The 20,944-nt window shown below is 40.9% G+C and overlaps 1 protein-coding gene across 1 annotated transcript in view; it reads left to right on the plus strand.

Annotated features, from left to right (window-relative positions):
• Nucleotides 1–2,837: 2,837 nt before the first annotated feature.
• Nucleotides 2,838–20,944, plus strand: part of NAA25 (N-alpha-acetyltransferase 25, NatB auxiliary subunit) — a 72,346-nt gene continuing 54,239 nt past the window's right edge. The window contains exons 1-4 of the mRNA XM_060028157.1: nucleotides 2,838–2,910; nucleotides 14,101–14,186; nucleotides 14,990–15,128; nucleotides 18,296–18,414. Of these exons, the coding sequence (XP_059884140.1) occupies nucleotides 2,853–2,910; nucleotides 14,101–14,186; nucleotides 14,990–15,128; nucleotides 18,296–18,414 (402 nt within the window). The 5' untranslated portion in view covers nucleotides 2,838–2,852. The remainder of the gene's footprint in view (nucleotides 2,911–14,100; nucleotides 14,187–14,989; nucleotides 15,129–18,295; nucleotides 18,415–20,944) is intronic.

Below are 20,944 nucleotides of genomic sequence, written 5' to 3' on the forward strand. Positions count from 1 at the left end.
TTTCATGCCATCCATACTCTTCTACAACCTGCTTTATAAACTCAACATGTCATGGGCATCTTTCCATATCTATAAATGAAGCCCTACTTCATTAATTTTAATGGCTGCCTTTTTCCATTTCATGGTGTATCATAATTTATTTCATCAGTCCCTCTTGATGGATAGTTAGGACCTTAGGATTGTCAGGAAACAATCTCTATTTTATATTTTTCTGTGGTCTGCTGATTATCTCCTTGGAATAAAAGGATTTTATTTTGGCTCAAAAGGCTTGACATTGTTTACCTTTTTTTGTGTGTGTGATTTTTGTAAACAGAAATTTAAAGACCTTTTAGAAATTAAAAATGTAATAACGCTCATTATAAACAAATCAAACAGTGCAGCTATGCATGAAGTAAGAGGAGAAAACATCTGCTCTCCTAAGAGGTAACCACTGTAATACTTTTGGTGTTAACTGCTAAGAGTGTGGATTTTGGAGTGAGACCACCACAAATTTCACCAGAGAATACTGTGTGATCTTGGGCAAATGACCTAATATGTCTATGCTTCAAAATTCTCATTCTAAAATGAGGATCACAATAGTACCTATTCCACCAGTTTGTGAGAATGAAATAAGATGATGTATGTAAAAGAGCTTAGTACAGTTTCCGGCACATAATAAGAGCTCAATAAACACACACTATCATTATTGCTACTATTAACATTACAGTTTTTTTTTTTCCCCCTGGGGATGTATATTTAAAATTTGAATAGCAATTTCTAACTTGCTCTTCTGGTGCATTCTAAAATCATTTCATTTAGATCCATTAGTTAGTTACTTTTCAAAGAGGGGTCCTCGGATCGAATTAGAACCTCTGGGGGTAGAACCCAGGAAACTCATGTTTATCAAGTTTCCCAAGGTGTTCACTAAAGTTGGAGAATCATTTTCTTACACCCTAAAAGATACAGAAAGGAAGAGGGATGGAACACCAATAGAAGGGGTCAACCCCAGCTGGTCAAGGCTGACACTGGGGATATTTACTGGGTTTGAGACAGCATAGTGGAGGGGTTAACTCTGGTTCTGTACTAGAAGGACCTAGGTTTGTTTATTTATTTATCTATTTATCTATGGCTGTGTTGGGTCTTCGTTGCTGCGCGTGGGCTTTCTCTAGTTTCGGCGAGCGGGGGCCACTCTTCGTTGCGGTGCGCAGACTTCTCTTTGCGGTGGCTTCTCTTGCTGCGGAGCACGGGCTCTAGGCGCGTGGGCTTCAGTAGTTGTGGCACACGGGCTCAGTAGTTGTGGCTCGCAAGCTCTAGAGTGCAGGCTCAATAGTTGTGGCGCACGGGCTTAGTTGCTCCGCGGCATGTGGGATCTTCCCGGACCAGGGCTCGAAGCCGTGTCTCCTGCGCTGGCAGGCGGATTCTAAACCACTGCGCCATCAGGGAAGCCCCTAGAAGGGCCTAGGTTTGAATCACAGTTACTAGTGTGGCCTTAGGTCATGACCCCACAGAGCCTGGCACACCTGCCTGGCTCCCTCCCTCTCCCACTTTCTTTAAGTCTTTGACAATTGTCACTTTTTCAGCTAGGCTATCCTTGACCACACTATCTATATAAAATTGCCTCCCCGGACTTCCCTGGTGGTCTAGCGGTTAAGACTCCGAGCTCCTAATGCAGGGGGGCCGGGTTTCATCCCTGGTCAAGGAACTAGATCCCGCATGCTGCAACTAAAGATCCCGCATGCTGCAACTAAAGATTCCGTGTGCTGCAACTAAGACCCTGTGCAGCCAAATAAATTAAATACTAAAATAAATAAATAAATAAATAAATAAATTGGGCTCCCCTGGTGGCGCGGTGGTTAAGAATCCGCCTGCCAATGCAGGGGACACGGGCTCGAGCCCTGGCTGGGAAGAACCCACATGCCTCGGAGCAGCTAAGCCCGTGCGCCACAACTACTGAGCCTGCGCTCTAGAGCCCTCGCGTGGCAACTACTGAGCCCACAAGCCACAACTGCTGAAGCGCGTGCGCCTAGAGCCTGTGCTCCACCACAAGAGAAGCCACCGCAAGGAGAAGCCCGCACACCGCAAGGAAGAGCAGCCCCCACTCGCCGCAACTAGAGAAAGCCCGCGCGCAGCAACGAAGACCCAACTCAACCAAAAATAAATAAATTAAATTAAATTAAAAAAATCTACCTCCTAGGGGGATACTAGGGTTGTTACGAATATTAATGAGATAATACATTTGGAGCTTGCAGCACAGTGTCTAGGCATATACTGACTGAATTACTTTTCCCCTCCAGTTTTACTGAGATATAATTGATAAATAAATTGACTGGATTACTATAGATCTAAGGTTCTTCTTAGTTGGCTGAGCACCGGGATAGGGGTGAAGGGATCTTGAACTTTTCTGGCAGATTTCTACTGTTGATCAGCACCTCTGTCCCCTGCTGTCCCCTGGGTCACCTTCCCAGAGGAGTTCCCGGGTCCTCAACAATTAAACAAAGACAAGTCTAACTGGTCCTACAGCACAGAGGAGAAACAGGATAAGTAGGAGCAGCAGAGCCCTAACTTTGACCAAGACTTTCTCCCCTCCTTTCCGCACTCTCCAGTATGTGACTCGGAAGGGATTTTAATAGCAACGGCCGCTTCTACCAGCTAGGTTGAGTCTACCAGCAAAGGGGAGGAAAAGGATCCATTTAAGTGACAACTGGGAGTGGGGGCGGGGGGTTTGCGGTGTGGGTGTCGTCCCTTTCCGCGCCGGCGCGTTCTGTCACAACCCCGCGACCATTGCGACAGAGAGAGATCGGCGCTGGCCCTTTAACAGCCCCTTCCCGGGGGCCTGCCCCGCGCGTGCGCACTGCGGTTCTGCGCTTGTCATCATGGCGACGCGGGGCCATGTGCAGGACCCTAACGACAGGCGCCTCCGGCCCATTTACGGTGAGTACCTGGGGCCAGTCTGGTTGCCAGCCAGAGGCGCCGAGGGCTGCGGAGCCCGGGGCAAAGGCCCGGGAGGGGCGCTGAGGGGCCGGGAGCAGGGCTGGCGGGCACAGGGGGCGGGCCGCGCGGGCCTCTAGGCCGCAGCCACGGGCCTCGCGTAAGCGCCGGCCTGGCTTTCTTGAGCCCTGAGGTGGCAGCGGCGCGGTCAGGGCAGCGGCAGGTCGGCAGAGCTGGCCTGACAGGCGAGCCCTGTGAGACACTTCCTCTCGTAGAGACCTGCGCTACACGCAGGCTACGTTGTCGGGGCCACGCCAAGGGAGACCCGAGGTCTGCCCGCAGGTGGAAGCTGGCTCCGGCGTGAGGGTGGGACACCCTACTTGAGGGAAAATTCCCCGCTCAAGACTTTTTACCTATGGGAACGGGGCCTAAAGTGTTGTCTGACTAACTGTACTCGGTGCACATGGAGAAACAGAGGTCCCGGGAGGGGAAGGGGCTGACGCAAGGTCACCCAGATCGAGTCTGGAGCAGGCCTGGATTTGAGGATCCCAATCCAGAGCTCTTTGGCGGAGGAACAGCTGCTCTGGACACACGTGGGAGGCGGGGGCGGGGTGGGGCGAGGCGGGGGGGGGAGGTTGGCTTGGGCCCAAAATAGCGGTGAAGCGACTGTAATAGCTCGTGTCGAGGGGCATGCAGGGCTTTTCTTTTTTGAAGCTTCTCTGGTTTTTCTCTGCAGCTTGCCTTCCGCGTGCTAAGTGGATCCCCTTCCATAACGTTGACCTCAACCCTCAGGCTTTAAGACCTTGATGGCATTTTGCTATCCCGGTTGTGAAAAATCACACATTTGAGTCAGGGAGAAATACCTCTTCAGTAACCAAGTTGTTCAATAATTTGATAGTGGTCCCTTTTGTATTTCCTTTCCTCTTAGATGGCTGTGTGGTCTTGGTCTAGCTCAGTTCATGGTGAGGAAGGCTTCAAGTTCAGTGGTTTTTGCAGAATTAGACCTCTTGTTTGTAACGTGGATGTTACTAAATGGAGGCTTCTTTGCAATAGCTGAGATCATTTAACTTTTTTGGAAGGGGGTGATAACTATGTTTCTGGTACAATTGGTAGTGCTTTTGTAATTTGTATGATGCTTTGCTCTTGCATCTCATTTCAACAACAACCTTGTGAGGTGAGAAATAATAATAATAGCTAATGTGTATGTATAGACTGCTAATTATGTCAGTCACTGTCCTTCGTCTTAAGTATTTAATCTTCACACATTCTTCGGAGGTGGCTACTTTCCCCCAGTCCCACTTCCCTCTCTCTCCCCCTTTTCTTTCCACAGATGAGAAAACTGGGGCTTTACTGATGTGTAATTTGTCTAAGGTCACTCAGCTAACATGAAGCTAGGATATTAACCCCTGTGGAATGTCCCAGGCTTACTCTTTTAACCACTGTGCTAGAAATCACCTCACTTGAGCTGGAGACACTGACTTGCCAAAGGTCACGTAGGTGGAGAGTGGTGGATTTCCATTTTCCCAGGGCTACATATTCTCATGCCCTCCAGTATACATTTTAAAGGGCAGAGATGACATATGTTAGGGTGCTTGAGGGTAGGAACTGAATCCAAGGTTCACAATTGGTGGCTGGTTACAGCTCTCTGCAGCAGCTGCCTGCAGATTTTTTTCTTTTTTAACTTTTAGGAATAATTGGATTTCTAAAATTATTCTTGAGGACCAAAGAAAATGCCTTTGGGGTCCCATAAGTCACTTAGAAATAATAATGTTTTGAAACTATCCAATAAGGAAAACCTCTAGTCCGTTTCATGCTGGTAAACATCAGGATATGTTAAACAGATGTGATAGGTCATATTCCCAAAACTGAAGCCAGAATTATGTAGCTTTTGTTATAGTTACATGGGAAGAAGATAAGAAAATACTTTCTTTAGGAATTCCAAGGCAATTAATATAAACTGACAGAAATAGGAAAAGAAAGACTGACCTTGACTTCAGCACTTTTGACTTTTGACCTCTAGACTTTGGGACAGCCTCTGCTTTTGTGTTTAAATATATTAGTATCTCTAAACCATTGTCGTTCTTGAATTTGGACCTTCATTAGCTGACAGATGAACATGCTTATGCATGGTGGTGCTTGCCCACCAGCCAAAAGTTCAACAACACTCAGTGTTGACTGAGTGCTTATTTGTGTGCTAACTGTCCTATTAGGTAGGTAAGATTATTGTGAGCATAGTAGTAAACTGAATGCCAGACATTAACTTGCTCAGAATTGCAGCTAGTAAACTGTAGAGCTGGGATTTGAACACAGGCATTCCCACTGGAGAGCTCAGCCTTTCACTGAGTTCAGATCCCACAGCATCACGATCTTTATGCAGCATTATTTATATTGCCAAGGTTTAGGATTTTACAGCTGTTAGAAACTTTGCCTATGACCTCAGCTCTTGCTGATACTGTTGAGGATAGAAGTGGACAGGGTCATTAATTGTGAAATTATGGTGGGTTGAAATTCTATTTTTGGTGTCTAGGTATGAAATAGCTAGTTGATTAGTTGAACATCTTCAGAGTGCTTCTCTTTACTCATAAATTGGTAAGTTTGGGTAGTGCATTTTTGGTTTTTGAAAACCACCTTGACCTTCCAGAACACCTACTTTATTATTCTTTCTCCTTTTGCTAAAATTATTCTCTTGTGCTATGTGGTTCTGAACAGATGTTGTATCCTCATGTGACTTGGTGAGCCCTAGTGCTTTCTTCTACCATTACTGTTTTAAAATGTTTTTAGTGGTTAGGGGATGGGTAGAGTTGGAAGATGGTCAGGTATGGCACTTAATAAATTTTATAGGGGACTTCCCTGGTAGCACAGTGGTTAACAATCCGCCTGCCAATGCAGGGGACACAGGTTCAATCTCTGGTCTGGGAAGATCCCACATGCTGCAGAGCAGCTAAGCCTGTGCGCCACAACTACTGAGCCTGCACTCTAGAGCCTGCGAGCCACAACTACTGAACCTGTGAGCCACAACTACTAAAGCCCGCGCACCTAGAGCCCGTGCTCCGCAGCAAGAGAAGCCACCTCAATGAGAAGCCCGCGCACCGCAACGAAGAGTAGCCTCCACTCACCGCAACTAGAGAAAGCCTGCGCACAGCCCCAGCGCAGCCATAAATAAATAAATAGATAGATAGATAAATAAGAATTTCTGTATAAAAAAAGTATAAAAAATTCATTTATTAAAAATTTTTTTATAGGATGCAAGAATTGCAAAATAAAAATAGAGGTTTCAAAGTTCCATAGTCTTTAGAATACACACACACACACATTTACTTTTATGGCACAAGATCCTTTGTTCTAATATGTGTTACTGACTTGCAGTCTTTTTTTTAATACTTATTTTGTTTTTTAAATTTTATTGGAGCATCGTTGATTTACAACGTTGTGTTAGTTTCAGGTGTACAACAAAGAGATTCAGTTACACATATACATATACTCACTCTTTTTTAGATTCTTTTTTCATATAAATTATCACAGGATATTGAGTAGAGTTCGCTGTGCTTTACAGTAGGTCCTTGATGGTTCCTGACTTGCAGTCTTGCTCTAGCCTGAATCAGGTGTAACATATTTCCCAGCTGTGTTTCCTGAATGATAGTCACTGCCTTGGTGTGTTAGGACATTTCCCTTCCCATGTGTGGCCAGACTCCAGGTAATTATTCTGTTATAGTTTGTTATTAAAACTTCCCAGGTCTTCGGTCAGATGTTGTATGTATTCTGAGCCTTCTGTTGGGCCGTGTTAGCTCAGTGAGTCTTGTCCTTTGCCTGGGCGGGGCAGGGCATCTTGGTGAGTGAAGATTATCTTGCCTTTCTGTAGAAAAGTCACTTGGCACAACCTGTTTTCTCCTGTTCTGAAATTATGACCGTTTAAAAAGCTCTTAGACTTTTAAATTCTAAAAACATTTTAAACTTAAAAAGACAGATGTTAATGCACAGAACATTCCTGGAAGAATGCATAGAGTAGAGGGTAGTGTGAGCATAGGGCAAGATTAAGAGACTAATAATTCTTTTCATGTTATACCTGTATGAACTATTGGATTTTTGTTTTTACTATGACATGTATTATTTTTATTATTTAAGACATTAATTTTTTTAAAGATCAGATACTGTATGGTTTCATTCAGATAACGTTCTTTTTTATATAAATTTATTTATTATTTTTTAAAATTATTTATTTATTTTTGGCCGCGTTGGGTCTTCGTTGTTGCGTGCGGGCTTTTCTCTAGCTGCTCTGAGCCCGGGGTGGGGGTGGGAGGGTGGGGAGGGGGGCTACTCTTTGTTGCGGTGCGTGGGCTTCTCGTTGCCTTTCTGGCACCCAAGTCCAGCTCTTACTAAAAAATTGCTCAGATGTAAACCGAGTGTTTGAAACATTTTCCTGAGGGCAGAATATTCTTGTCCATGTTCTTTTCCCCTAATAAACAGTGATGACTGGCGCACAGCCTTCTCAGCAGGGCAGATGGCCAGGGAACACATTTGGTTTGGGATGATTTACCAAGACCAAATGCAGCAGGCATAGCCTGGCGGTGTTGAGGCAGTCAGTGCTGGAACTACCCCAGTGCACGCCTGATGGTGGGTGTAAATCGGGTTTTAAAGGTGCATACTTCCTTTTCATTCTTTTGTTCATGCTCTTGCTTCTGTCAGAGCATCTGACTAATACTTTAATTAAAAATACTGCACTTAGTATCTTCTTGAGAATTAGGAGAAACCAGTTGGCCATTTGGGGTATGTTTTTTGTGTGTTCACTGAAGTGATTGGATTGTGGCAAGGTAGTAAAGAAAAGAAAAATAAATTTCAAATTTGTTCTTTGTCTCCTTAGGATCAATGAGCTATCTGTACTTATATAGTTTCTTGCTCTAAGAGTTCTGTCTAGAGAAATTGAGGCAATGAAGGGTGCAGACCTTCAGAGCCAGACTGAGCTGGGTTTCACTCTCTGCTATGATTTTGTCAATTAACCTACCTCCCTGAGCCTCTTCTGTAATATGGAGTTGCTAACGGTACCTTGCTGGGTTTTGAGTAGACACCCAATAAATTTGTGTTCCCTCTGTCTTCACTCTTAAATGTCTGGTTTTTTTTTCTTAATTAATTAATTTATTTATTTTTGGCTGTGTTGGGTCTTCGTTGCTGCACGCCGGCTTCCTCTAGTTGTGGCAGGTGGGGGCTACTCTTTGTTGCGGTGCGCGGGCTTCTTATTGCGGTGGCTTCTCTTGTTGTGGAGCACGGGCTCTAGGCATGCGAGCTTCAGTAGTTGCAGCACTCTGGCTCAGTAGTTGTGGCTCGCGGGCTCTAGAGTGCAGGCTCAGTAGTTGTGGCATATGGACTTAGTTGCTCCGCAGCACGTGGGATCTTCCTGGACCAGGTATTGAACCCATGTCCCCTGATTTGGCAGGCGGATTTTTTTAACCACTGCATCACCAGGGGAGTCCCCTAAGAAATTAATTGAAAAGACTAAAAAATCTAACTTAATAGCAGGAAGCCATCACTAATAATTGGTTCTTTGAACATCCTGTTGTGGTCACTTTGTATGTATATATCGCTCACTCCCCTGATAGACTACTCAATTTCTAGAAGATTTTTTTTCCTATACAGTTTGTTCATTTATGTATTCCTTTCTTCATTCAGCTTATTTATTGAGAGCCTAATATGTGCTAGGCACAATGTAGATTCAGGGAATGAGAGAGTACCAGACAGCACAGACATGATTTCTGCTTTCAGGGAGCTTGTAGTCTCAAGAGGTTTTTTAAACAATAGTATACATAATCATTACATTTGTGTTAAGGACTTTGAAGGAAAAGTACCGGTTACCGTGAGAGCACACACTATGGCATCTCGACTGTTGGGAACATTTCAAGAAAAGGTTCTCTGTGGAAGTGACATTTTACTTTGGAAAAGAAAAAAGAACAAAGGTTAGTCAGGTGATCAGATGGAAAGGAGTGATGGACAGAGTGTGTAAGAAAGATAGACAGAGAGAGTATGTACTTGATGACCTAAGAAAAGACTTGTGTGGTTGGAATGTAGAGAAGGGTGAGATGGGGCTACAGAGGTAGAGGGACTCAACTTTGTAAGCCATTTTAAGGATTTTGAAGTTTGTTTTAGAAACAGTGGGAGGGATTCCCTGGCTGTCCAGTGGTTAGGACTCTCGCTTCCATTGCAGGGGGCATGGGTTCAGTCCGTGGTCAGGGAACTAAGATTCCACATTCTGCGTGGCCAAAAATAAATAAATTTTTAAAATTAAAAATAGAAATAATATGTATCATTACCATCAGTGGAATACCTGTCACTTGCCCTGAGAAAACAAAACCATAAAATTAAGTACACACAGTGAAAACAAAACAATGTTATTAAGGTCTTAACTAGTTTCTGATAGTTGAGAAACTCTAAATCTGAGACCTGTTCCTTTTCCATTAAAAAAAAAAGGCATCAGCAAGTGTTAAAGAAATGACAGGCTGATACCAAACAGACTATCTCCTTAATATAAGGGAAATATTACAAAAGGTCAGTTTTCTCACTATCCGTGTTATCTAGTGCTGCCTGCAAGGACCACTTAAAACCATTTTAGTTAGAATGATAACCATGCTTTGAAAAACACTGCTTTAACTGATACATCATCATCTTATTATTTCCTATGCCTGATTTGTGGACGGCTGACTTGGCTTACTCCTCATATTAAGGGAACAATACCAGTCCTCATGGTCAAGCCACAGTTACCCTTGAGTAAGTTTTAAAAAGGCTAAAAAACAGACTTAGGGTATCATTTTTATGGGCCTGTTTTCTCCAAGGGCTACATAATTTATTTTATTTATTTTTAAAATAAATTTACTTATTCATTTATTTAATTTTTTGGCTGCATTGGGTCTTTTGCGGCACTCGGGTTTTCTCCAGTTGCTGAGAGTGGGGGCTACTCTTCGTTGTGGTGTGTGGGCTTCTCATTGCGGTGGCTTCTCTTGTTGCGGAGTACGGGCTCTAGGTGTGCAGACTTCAAAAGTTGTGGCTTGTGGGCTCTAGAGCGCAGTCTCAGTAGTTGTGGTGCACGGGCTTAGTTGCTCCACGGCATGTGGGATCTTCCCGGACCGGGCTCGAACCCGTGTCCCCTGCATGGGCAGGCAGATTCTTAACCACTGCGCCATCAGGGAAGCCCTGGCTACATAATTTATATTACAAAGTCAGCAATGTAAAATGGAAGTAAACTTTCCCAAAAGCCTCAGCAACCAATTAATCAGCAATCACCTAGGTGTCCAGGAAGGGGGACCTTGACAGCAGTCTAAATGTGGTGGGGTGTCTTAGTTAAAATTAAAACTCTTCTGGGTGCAAGGAACAGAAACCCTTTGACACAAGCTCAAGTAGAGGGAGGTTGTTTATAAACCCTTGTGGGAGCTTAGGGCAGGAATGCAGTGTTCTAGAGCCTGATGGAAACTGGAAAGCTGTCAGGATCTGAAGCTTCTTTCTCAGATGCTCATCTATGCTCTTATCTGTTTGTGGCTCTTCTTTTCTCTGCTAGGTTCTTCAAACTGGTTTTTTCTGCTTACTCATCAGTTTACCTGGGGCCCAACATGTTGACTTTGTGGCCACACCAAGCTGAGAATAGAGTAAGGAGAGGTCATTAGCCTCCCCCTACAAGCTTAATCAGCACTGCCCCTCCCCCAATTTTTTGATAAAGATAATTGACGTTCTTTATTCTTTTATAAATGTTATATGAATGAAGAGTCAAGAGATAACTCCTTTTTTTCACTCCCCATTAACTAACTTGCATCTCCCAAGGCTCCTTCCAAATGGAGATTCTGGAGCTGCCACTAGTAATCTCAAACTGGAAATATTTATTGCCTTCCAAATGGGGTTCTCCATAGCTTTCTTTTCTTTTCTTTTTTTAATATTCATTTATTTATTGGGTTGCATTGGGTCTTAGTTGTGGCAGGTGGGCTCCTTAGTTGTAGCACGTGGGCTCCTTAATTGCGGCTTGCCAGCTCCTTAGTTGTGGCATGTGAACTCTTAGTTGCAGCATGCATGTGGGATCTAGTTCCCTGACCAGGAATCGAACCCGGGCCCCCAGCATTGGGAGCGTGGAGCCTTATCCACTGTGCCACCAGGGAAGTCTGTCCATAGCTTTCTGATTCCAGATTTCAGTGTTGTAATTACAAATTACCAGGAAGAAACTTGATTTACCCAGTTTGGGTCAAATGTCCACTCCATTAGACTTCAGTTGCATGATCTAGACATGCTCATCCAATTCTACCCCTTCAGCAGTCTGTGGAAACCATGCCCACAGAAGAGGGCATGGGTGCAGTGTATTTATATATCAGGGCCTTGTCAACAACAGAGGGAAAAGTTCAATATCCTTGTAGTCCTAACCTCTGGTCTGATCCATCTATGGGCAGACCCTCAGAGCTGGGGTTTCATCAAAGATACCTGCTCTTTGAGAAGACTTCAAGATATGTTTTGTGAACCTGGAGTCTTGCAAGAAGACTGAGTCAGACGTAACTTAGAACTCACTCAGCATGAGATCAGCACCAAGTTATTAGGAAGAGAAGATATCATTTATTGAGCTGAAATGTCTCTGTCAGATATTCTGTAAGGACAAATGGTGGCCTATCGGCTGAGATGAGGACTTAAGAAAACTGGTATTAGATATTTGGGTATTCAGGCCAAGATTGTGATTTCTGTGATTCTCTAATCTCTCTACCTGAGTGTTAAGTCTTTGATCTTTTCTAGATTGTGATTCCCTCCAGAGTAAGGCTTCTTAATCTTTTTACCTAGCGTTATTGGTGCTCATCAACATTAGGTGCATTGAAGAAGAACTAAAGAGATGAAACTCATGTGTTCATGTAGCTGTCTGTTAAAGGTTGTGGTAAAGTATTCATAGGAGAAAAATTGAAACCGTTAGGTAAAATGATAGTGTATTTCTGTTATTTGGCCCTGGGCCACCAGGGCCATAGATGATCTTGAGTTGTCTGTGCCTCCTCTGTCCCTGTTGCTGACTTGGGACCTTGATGAGCAAAGAGGGACCAATAGTAGTAGTAGATTGTGAATTAGCCTGAGTTCAGTCATCTTTCTGTATTTCAAATCTACATCTACCACCCTATTTCCCATTTATAACACTCTCACGTTCCTTTTCTAGAAATGAATCTTTGCTTTTATTAGATATATATTTTTAATTAATTGACTTTATTTTTTAGAGCAGTTTTAGGTTAAGTTTACAGGAAAGGAGTGGAGAGTACAGAGTTCCTTCCTATTCACCCTGACACACCTCTCTTCTCCCCCAGTTTCCCATGTTATTAACACTTGCATTAGTGTGGTGCATTTGCTACAGTTGCTGAGCCAATACGATATGTTATTGCTAACTAAAGTCCATAGTTTACTAGTTTACATTAGGGCTCATTCTGTGTGTTGCACATTCTATGCATTTTGCAAAGGTATGATGACATGTATCCTTCGTTACAGTATCATACAGAATAGTTTCACTGCCCTGAAAAATCCCGTTCTCCACCTATTCATTCCTCCCCCAGCTCCTGGCAACCACTGATTGTTCTACTCTGCCTATAATTTTGCTTTTTCCAGAATGTCATACACTTGGAATCGTATAGTATTTAGCTTTGTCATGTTGGCTTCTTTCACTTAGCAATATGTATTTAAGAGTCCCCCATATTTTTTTGTGGCTTGCTAGCTCATTTCTTTTCTTTTCTTTTTTTTTAAAATAAATTTATTTATTTATTTTTGGCTGTGTTGGGTCTTTGTTGCTGCATGCAGGCTTTCTCTAGTTGTGGTGAGTGGGGGCTACTCTTTGTTGTGGTGTGCAGGCTTCTCATTGTGACGGCTTCTCTTGTTGCGGAGCACAGGCTCTAGGCCCGTGGGATTCAGTAGTTGTGGCACGTGGGCTCAGTAGTTGTGGCTCACAGGCTCTAGAGCACAGGCTCAGTAGTTGTGGCGCATGGGCTCATTTCTTTTTATCACTGAATAATATATCATTGTATGGATGGCTGTACCACGGTTTGTTTATCCGTTTGCCTGTTGAAGAACATCTTGGTTCCTTCCAGGTTTTGGCAATTTTGTATAAAGCTGCTATAAACATTTGCGTGCAGATTTTTGTGTGAAAGTAAGTTTTCAGCTCATTTGGGTAGATAACAAGGAGCTGGATTATATGGTTAGAGTATGTTTAATTTTTTAAGAAACTGCCAAACAGTCTTCCAAGGTGGCTGTGCCATTTTTCATTCCCACTAACAGTGAATGAGAGCTGCTTTTGCTCCATGTCCTCACCAGCATTTGGTCCACAGATTAATTTGAGTTGTTTATGTTTTGTCTGTCCCTATGCTGATTTGGGACCTTGATGAGCAAAGAGGGACTTGGTAGTAGTAGTAGGTTGTGGACTGGCCTGTGTTTAGTCATCTTTCTATATATAGAATTGACAGCTACCACTGTTTCCCATCTAAAACACTAATCATTTTCTTTCAGATCCTCTCATCTGAAAATTAATCTTTGCTTTTGTTAGACTTTTGAATAATAATTGATTGCTTTTCTTCCTTAACACAATTTTATAGCAGGTCTCCATATGCCTTGAATTTTGGAATGGACGCATAGCTTAGGGAACCTAGAAGTCAGTGTTTCTTCAAAGTCAGCGCTAGTTTCTATTTCAACCAGAGTGTATGAAAGTGCTGCTTTCCCTACATCCTTGTCTACTCCTGATACTGCTGGATTTACTCCCCCACTCACGGTTCTTATTTTTTTCTTCAAAGAATTATTCTTAACTCTGTGGCATAGTAAGATTCACTGAACATTTTATTGAGGGAACGTGGTCCATTTGGTAGATTTGAAGCTTGAATGTAATAAAGGTTGTTTTTTTTTTAGATATTTTAATTTTTGTGCTAGTAAACCCATTTGTTTCCCATAGGTAAAAATATTAGTGTCATCTATCATCTAAATATATTTGGTCTTGAATCTTCATTAAGGATTAGTATAACTGGATTATATTGCTCTTGGATGAGAGATGACTATAGAAATTTAAGATTGTGTTCTGGACCATCCTAGCCATTTAGAGTTAAAATCAGCTCCAAGATGTTTTTAATACCGAATTAGGATACTTTCTGAAACAGCTGATACTAGCCTATGCATATTTCATATTTGTTTTTGAAGGAATATAATAACTCATAATTTCTGTTTTCATAGATTATCTTGATAATGGTAATAATAAAATGGCAATTCAGCAAGCAGATAAATTGTTGAAAAAGCATAAGGATCTTCATTGTGCTAAGGTAAGTTCATTTGCCCTTGAGTTACTTACATTTGGTGGGTTATGTACTGTAATCTTTAAAGGGAAGAGGTGTTTAATCTCTTTAGTGACTGTGTTTTTCATAGTATTTTTTAGCCCATTTATTTGCCTGATCACTTAAATGAAATGCCATAAAGAGTATTTAATTAAAAGCTAGCTGCTTGTTTTTTTGGACATGACTTATCTAATTTAATTATTTTATTTTCACAAAGACCTTCCCCCCCCACCCCACAAAGTCCTTTTAAGCAATGTTGTGCATTCTTTTTGTTTTGTGCATTCTTAATATGACTGAAATAGGAAATAATCTTTTTTTTTTTAAGGGAACTTTATTTTTTTTTTATTTATTTTTGGTTGTGTTGGGTCCTCGTTGCTGCATGGGCTTTTTTTAGTTGCGGCGAGTGGGGGCCACTCTTTGTTGTGGTGCTCAGGTTTCTCATTGTGGTGGTGTCTCTTGTTGCGGAGCATGGGCTCTAGGCGCTGGCTTCAGTAGTTAGGCTCGCGGGCTCTAGAGCGCAGGCTTAGTAGTTGTGGTGCATGAGCTTAGTTGTTCCGTGGCATGTGGCGTCCGCCCGGACCAGCGCTCAAACCTGTGTCCCCTGCATTGGCAGGCGGACTCTTAACCACTGAGCCACCAGGGAAGCCCTGGCAATAATCTTTATTTGCTGATATTTTTAGTAAAATAGTTGGCATACCTTATAACTTATTTTGTGATTTCAAATTGTCTTTCTTTGGTTCATATTTCCTTTTCTGTCCTTTTAAAACTGATTTGTCTTTTCTTTCTATCAGGTTTTAAAAGCAATTGGTTTACAGAGAACTGGAAAGCAAGAGGAAGCCTTCACCTTGGCGCAGGAGGTGGCAGCCCTTGAACCCACAGACGACAACTCGCTGCAGGCACTGACCATTCTTTACCGGGAGATGCATCGACGTATGTTTCTTTCTTTTCATTGTCTTTAAAACTGCTTAATTTTTTGGGTATTTCTGAGTTCTCTGTTTGTCCGATTTACTTATCACTCATGATTTGATGGATAGCAACAGGTAAAAATGCATTAACCATGGCTTGCAAAGGCTGTAGGCAGAGTGGATATTTTACATGTATTAGGATCCTTGGATTGGAATGAGGACTTGAATTTCATTTATGACATTTTGATTTGCTAAATGAAAGAGTTGCTTTTTTTTCCACTTTTTAATATGGAAAACTTCAAACATAGAAACAGAGAATAGCATAATAAATCCCTTTGTGTCCATTTCTCACCTTCAGCAGTTATTGAGACATGATCAATTTTATGTATACCTCTCTGCCTGCCAGATTATTTCTAAGCATATCCTAGGTAGTCTGCCTAGTTTCATCTATAAATAAAGTTTTTCATTGTTGATTTCTTAAATATTTTATTATGAAATACATATCTTTAGTAATACATATTATAGAAAAATATGTTTTATGTAGCACTAGAACATTTGATGTGGAATAAATGAACATTCATAAACCTACCACCCAATTTAAGAAATACAGCATTATCAGTACAGGCATACCTTGGAGGTATCGTGGGTTTGGTTTCACATTAAAGCAAATATTGCAGTAAAGTGAGTCATATGAATTCTTTGGTTTCCCGGTTCTCTCAGCCTTCATAGAATTAAAGAGAGTCAGGGTCTTGCTCTGGGTCAGGCTTTGGCTTAAGGGAATATTGTGGCTAGTTTGATCTTCTATCCAGACCACTAAAACTTTCTGCGTTTCACTTTTTTATCATTTATGTGTTCACTGGAGGAGTACTTTTTTTTTTGGCCATGCCTCACGGCTTGTGAGATCTAGTTCCCTGAACAGATGTTGAACCTGTGTTCCCTGCAGTGGAAGGTCGGAGTCCTAACCACTGGACCTCTAGGGAATTCCCTGGAGTAGTACTTTTAATTTCCTTCAAGAACTTTTCCTTTGAATTTACAACTTGGATAATTGGCACAAGAGGCCTAGCTTTCAACCTGTCTTGGCTTTCGACATGCCTTCCTCACTACACTTAATCATTTCTAGCTTTTGATTTAAAGTGCCAGACATGTGGCACTCTTCCTTTCACTTGAGGCCATTGTAGGGTTATTAATTGGCCTAATTTCAGTGTTGTGTCTCAAAAAATAGGGAGGCCTGAGGACAGGGAGATAGATGGGAACGGCCAGATAGTGGAGCACAGAACACACACATATTTGTTGATTAAGTTCAGGGTCTTATATGGTTGTGATTTGTGGTGCCCCCAAACAATTACAGTAGTAACTTCAAAGATCACTGGTCATAGATCACCATAACAAATACGATAATAACGAAAAAGTTTGAAATATCGTGAGAATTACCAAAATGTAACACAGAGACACAAAGTGAGCAAATGCTGTTGGAAAAATGGTGCTAATGACTTGCTTAGTTGCTAGGTAGCCACAAACCTTCAATCTGTAAAACACAATATCTGCAAAGCACAGTAAAGGGAAGTACAATAAAATGAGGTATGTCTGTACTAAGAAGACTTCCTGTGTGTCCTTCATCAATCTCATTTCCCCTTTAACTTCCTAAGAGGGATTTGCTATCTTGAATATTTTTATTCTCTTGCTTGTCTTTAAATCTTTATCACATTTGTTTTTCTAAGTAATACATTATTAGTTTCACTTATTTTGGACTTAACATAAATAGATTCATGCTGTACGTTTTCTGTGACTTGCACTTTTCATCTAATATCCAAGTGGTTGTAGTTAATTCATGTTTACTGCCACAGAATACTTCACTGGTTGACTACACTAGAATCTAGAGTGGAGGTGCTAGGTCATAGGGTAGGTTCAGCTTAAAGATAAACATGGTGTCAACTTATCTTCTAAATTTACCTTCCCACTAGCAGTGTATCAGAGTTCCACATGCTTGTCATTGGTATTCTTTTTTTTTTAATTAATGTGATATTTATTTATTTGCTCTGGGTCTTAGTTGCAGCAGGCGGGCTCCATAGTTGCAGCTCACTGGCTCCTTAGTTGCGGCACGTGGGATCCTTAGTTGTGGTATGTGAGCTCTTAGTTGCAGCATGCCTGTGCGATCTAGTTCCCTGACTGGGGATTGAACCCGGGCCCCCTGCATTGGGAGCTTGGAGTCTTAACAACTGCGCCGCCAGGGAAGTCCCGTCATTGGTATTCTTAGACTTAAAAAATTTTGCCATCAAGCCATCATGTTGTACTCCTAAAAATATACAGCTTTTGTCAATTGTTTCTCAGTAAAACTGAAAAAAATAAAATAAATTTTTTGCCAACCTAGCAGGCAGAAAATGTTATTTTATAGTTCAATTTTGTGTTTCATTCTTATGAAAGATAAAACTTAAGAGTTGAGGTATTATATCTGATTATTTAGGGATTATGTTGATTTAGGGTTATGGATTCTCTCCCAGCATTTCAAAAAAAAAATTATCTGTCCTACAAGTATTGGTTGAATGTTTTTCTATGACAAATATTGTATCAGAATCAAAGATGAAAGGTATTCTTTGCTTTCATGTTACTCATAGTCTATGAGGAAACATAGATCAATAGATAGTATGTTGCATTATATATTAATAAATTGTATAAGAGTGTTATTTAAAAGATTTAAAGATGGCAGAAGGAAGCAGTGTACAAACTGGGATGGAGGAGCAGAGATTGTGTTCAGGGAAGGATTACATTTGAACTGGGTCTTGGATGATGTTCACTCAGTAGAAAAGAGAAGAAAAGGGAATCCAAGCAGAGGGAACAGTGTTAAAGTCATGCAGGTCTGATACAGTACAGGGAATCTAGTGGAACTACAAGTAGTTTGATGTAGCTAGAGCATAAAGTGCAGGAGGGAAGAGTTTGGAAGAAGACAGAAAGGCTAGATAGATCCTGGAGGGTCTTGTACATTGTAAATGTCATGGGGAGGCCTGACCTATTCCATGCTTCATCGGAAAACACCTAAGCAAGGTAAGAGTAATGAGCAGATGAGGCAAAGCAAATACTTTCTTCTTCCTTAATGATAGGAGACATCTATTTCCTCCAAATAGGAAAGAAATTAAATGCTGTTAAGATTTGTTATACTTCAGTAATTAAAGAAAATTCTCTTTCTCTTTGTTTTAGCGGAGTTAGTCACAAAACTTTATGAGGCAGCTGTGAAGAAAGTTCCCAATAGTGAGGAATATCACTCTCACCTCTTCATGGCCTATGCCAGAGTGGGCGAATACAAGAAAATGCAACAGGTAACTTGATGCCCAAACCTCCTGGGCTGCAGGATTTTCTATTAATGTGGTTTAACTGCAGTGGTATGTGTGTCTGCATGTGTGTGTTTGCATATATGTGTAGAAGTGAATCTATGTATTTGCGTGTGGAGATCAGCCAGTTATTTTTTGTGTGTGTTTTAAAGATGAACAATTATTCAAGTTCTTTAAATGTTTTCTTTGGGAAATGTGATTGTTCCTTTGTGGCCTGATGGTATGTTTTGTTTGGTTCTGGTAAGTTGGCTTCAGATTGTCTCACTGCATCAGATTGCTGTTATATTTTCAGAAAATGGGCAGAAATCCTAGAGCAGAAAATGAACAGACTATAGAAAGATTAACTGTAAAAGTTTATATCTATTTTTTAAATTTAACTGTTTATATAGCCTGCTAAGATTTTTAAATCCATGGCGGGAAAATCCCTATTGCTTGGGATGCTTGTTTTTTTTTTTTTTCTGGATGCAGCTTATCTGCCAGTTAGCACGTTTTAGGTGTTCCTTGTACACATGTGAAGGAGCCTTATTTGGATACATTTGGACTAATAGGTGCATAAAGCTGGCATCCCAGAGAAATGAAATTTGCACTCTTAAGCTCATAAAGGGTTATGAAGTCAAGCTAGAATTTTTAAAGAAATGCTTTGTTTGTGGGTATAATGTGTTTGGAAGGCAGCTTTCCTACTTGGATTTTTATTTTGTCTTGTTTATTTGAAATATCAAACTATAACAATAGATAGGTAGACCAGGGAGGGTGGAAGATACTATATTAAGATAAACCCTTTCTCTTTCAAATCAGTTTTTGTATTTGCTTATGTAAGTTTTTAAATTGGAAGAGATTTTTTGGCCCAAATATAATTCTTTGAAGAAATTTTATCATTATTTTATTTATCATTGGAGTATTGATATGTTCTCAGGAAAAATATTCACAGATTATAATTTTTCTTTTATTGTAAAATGGGTATATATTTGTTAAATTGGCAGCACTAACCATATATACATATAAATCCTTAGTATCATTTTTACTTCTAGGAATATATTTTTTTGTTTTTTTTAAAAAATTTATTTTATTTATTTTTAGCTGCGTTGGGTCTCCGTTGCGGTGCACGGGCTTCTCACTGAGGTGCCTTCTCTTGTTGTGGAGCATGGGCTCTAAGCACGCAGGCTTCAGTAGTTGTGGCGCACAGGCTTAGTTGCTCCGTGGCATGTGGGATCTTCCTGGACCAGGGCTCGAACCCATGTCCCCTGCATTGGCAGGCGGATTCTTAACCACTGAGCCACCAGGGAAGCCCCTAGGAATATGTTTTAAGTAAAGTATATTAAATGTACATTAATACAGACATAGTGAAAGAAATTATAGTTCACCTATGTGGTAGAAAATAATGCAACACCCCGCCCCCCCCAAATGGTACTGTGTGTCTTTATTTGTTGACGTAGAAAGATATTCCCAATATATGTTAAGTAAGAAGAGCAGGTTGTAAAATGGCCTTCTCTCACTCCCTTCCCCTCCACCCTTCCTTATTAAGTATATGTACTGAAATGTTGCCAGGATATAGGGCTGTGGATACTTTCCATCTTAATTTCTGTTCTTTCTTTTTTTTTTTTTTAAGCATGTGTTAATTTTATGATCCCATGAAATACATTTTTGAAATATATATTATACACACACTTATAAAATAACAAAAAGTACAAGTTCATGCAATAGCAATATTAAGGTAAATTTTGAAAAAGGGAAAAAAATAATCTACCACTTGAACAGATTATATTTTTGTATGGTTTAACTTTACATGTTGCCAGAGATATATACAATTTTGCATCTTGCTTTTTGGAGACATAGCTTTGATGTGGCTTAGTAGTTATGGTTTCTTAATATGTTTTAACCATAGCCTGCTTTTGCATTATTTTAGTCTAATATGTTGGAAGAATGGAGTCCTCTAGTGTTAAATGTCTTAGAATGGAACGTCTGATTTTTATTCTGCCTTTGTTGCTGCTTAAGGTAGTTACAGTTCTTAGCTTATATGTATGCTTATTTTGAAAGGGGAATGTCAGTCTGGGGTAATAGGTATTTTATAAATTACATGTTATGTTTCATAAGGGCTTTTGTTTTGTTCACTGCTGAATCCTCACTTCATGATAAACGTTTGTTAAATAAATGAGTGATTTGCATAAACTGGTGGAGGTAAGAGGGAGGGAAGCCAGGGAATCAGAAGATTTAAGGACTTCTGCCCCACAGATCATCTCTGGCAGGTAAATTTAAAACCACCTTGAATAAAGAGTTGCTAGTCATTCATATGGTGACTAGACTTTCCTTTTTCTGTAAGTGACATTCCTATTCTCTGAGTCACCAGTTTGCAGCCATGTTTTTCAAATTTCTCTCTGGTCAAAAGTTTTCTGTAGCAGCAGAATGCTATCACCTATAAGATAGTAGGGTGTGGGCATGAAATTTCTCTTTTATGTTAAAAGTTCATGTTAATTTAACATTCTATTCCTTTTTATTTCTGTGTGTCATTATAAAAATGTTT

Source organism: Delphinus delphis, chromosome 13 (genome assembly GCF_949987515.2).
Source record: "Delphinus delphis chromosome 13, mDelDel1.2, whole genome shotgun sequence".
Lineage (NCBI taxonomy): Eukaryota > Metazoa > Chordata > Mammalia > Artiodactyla > Delphinidae > Delphinus > Delphinus delphis.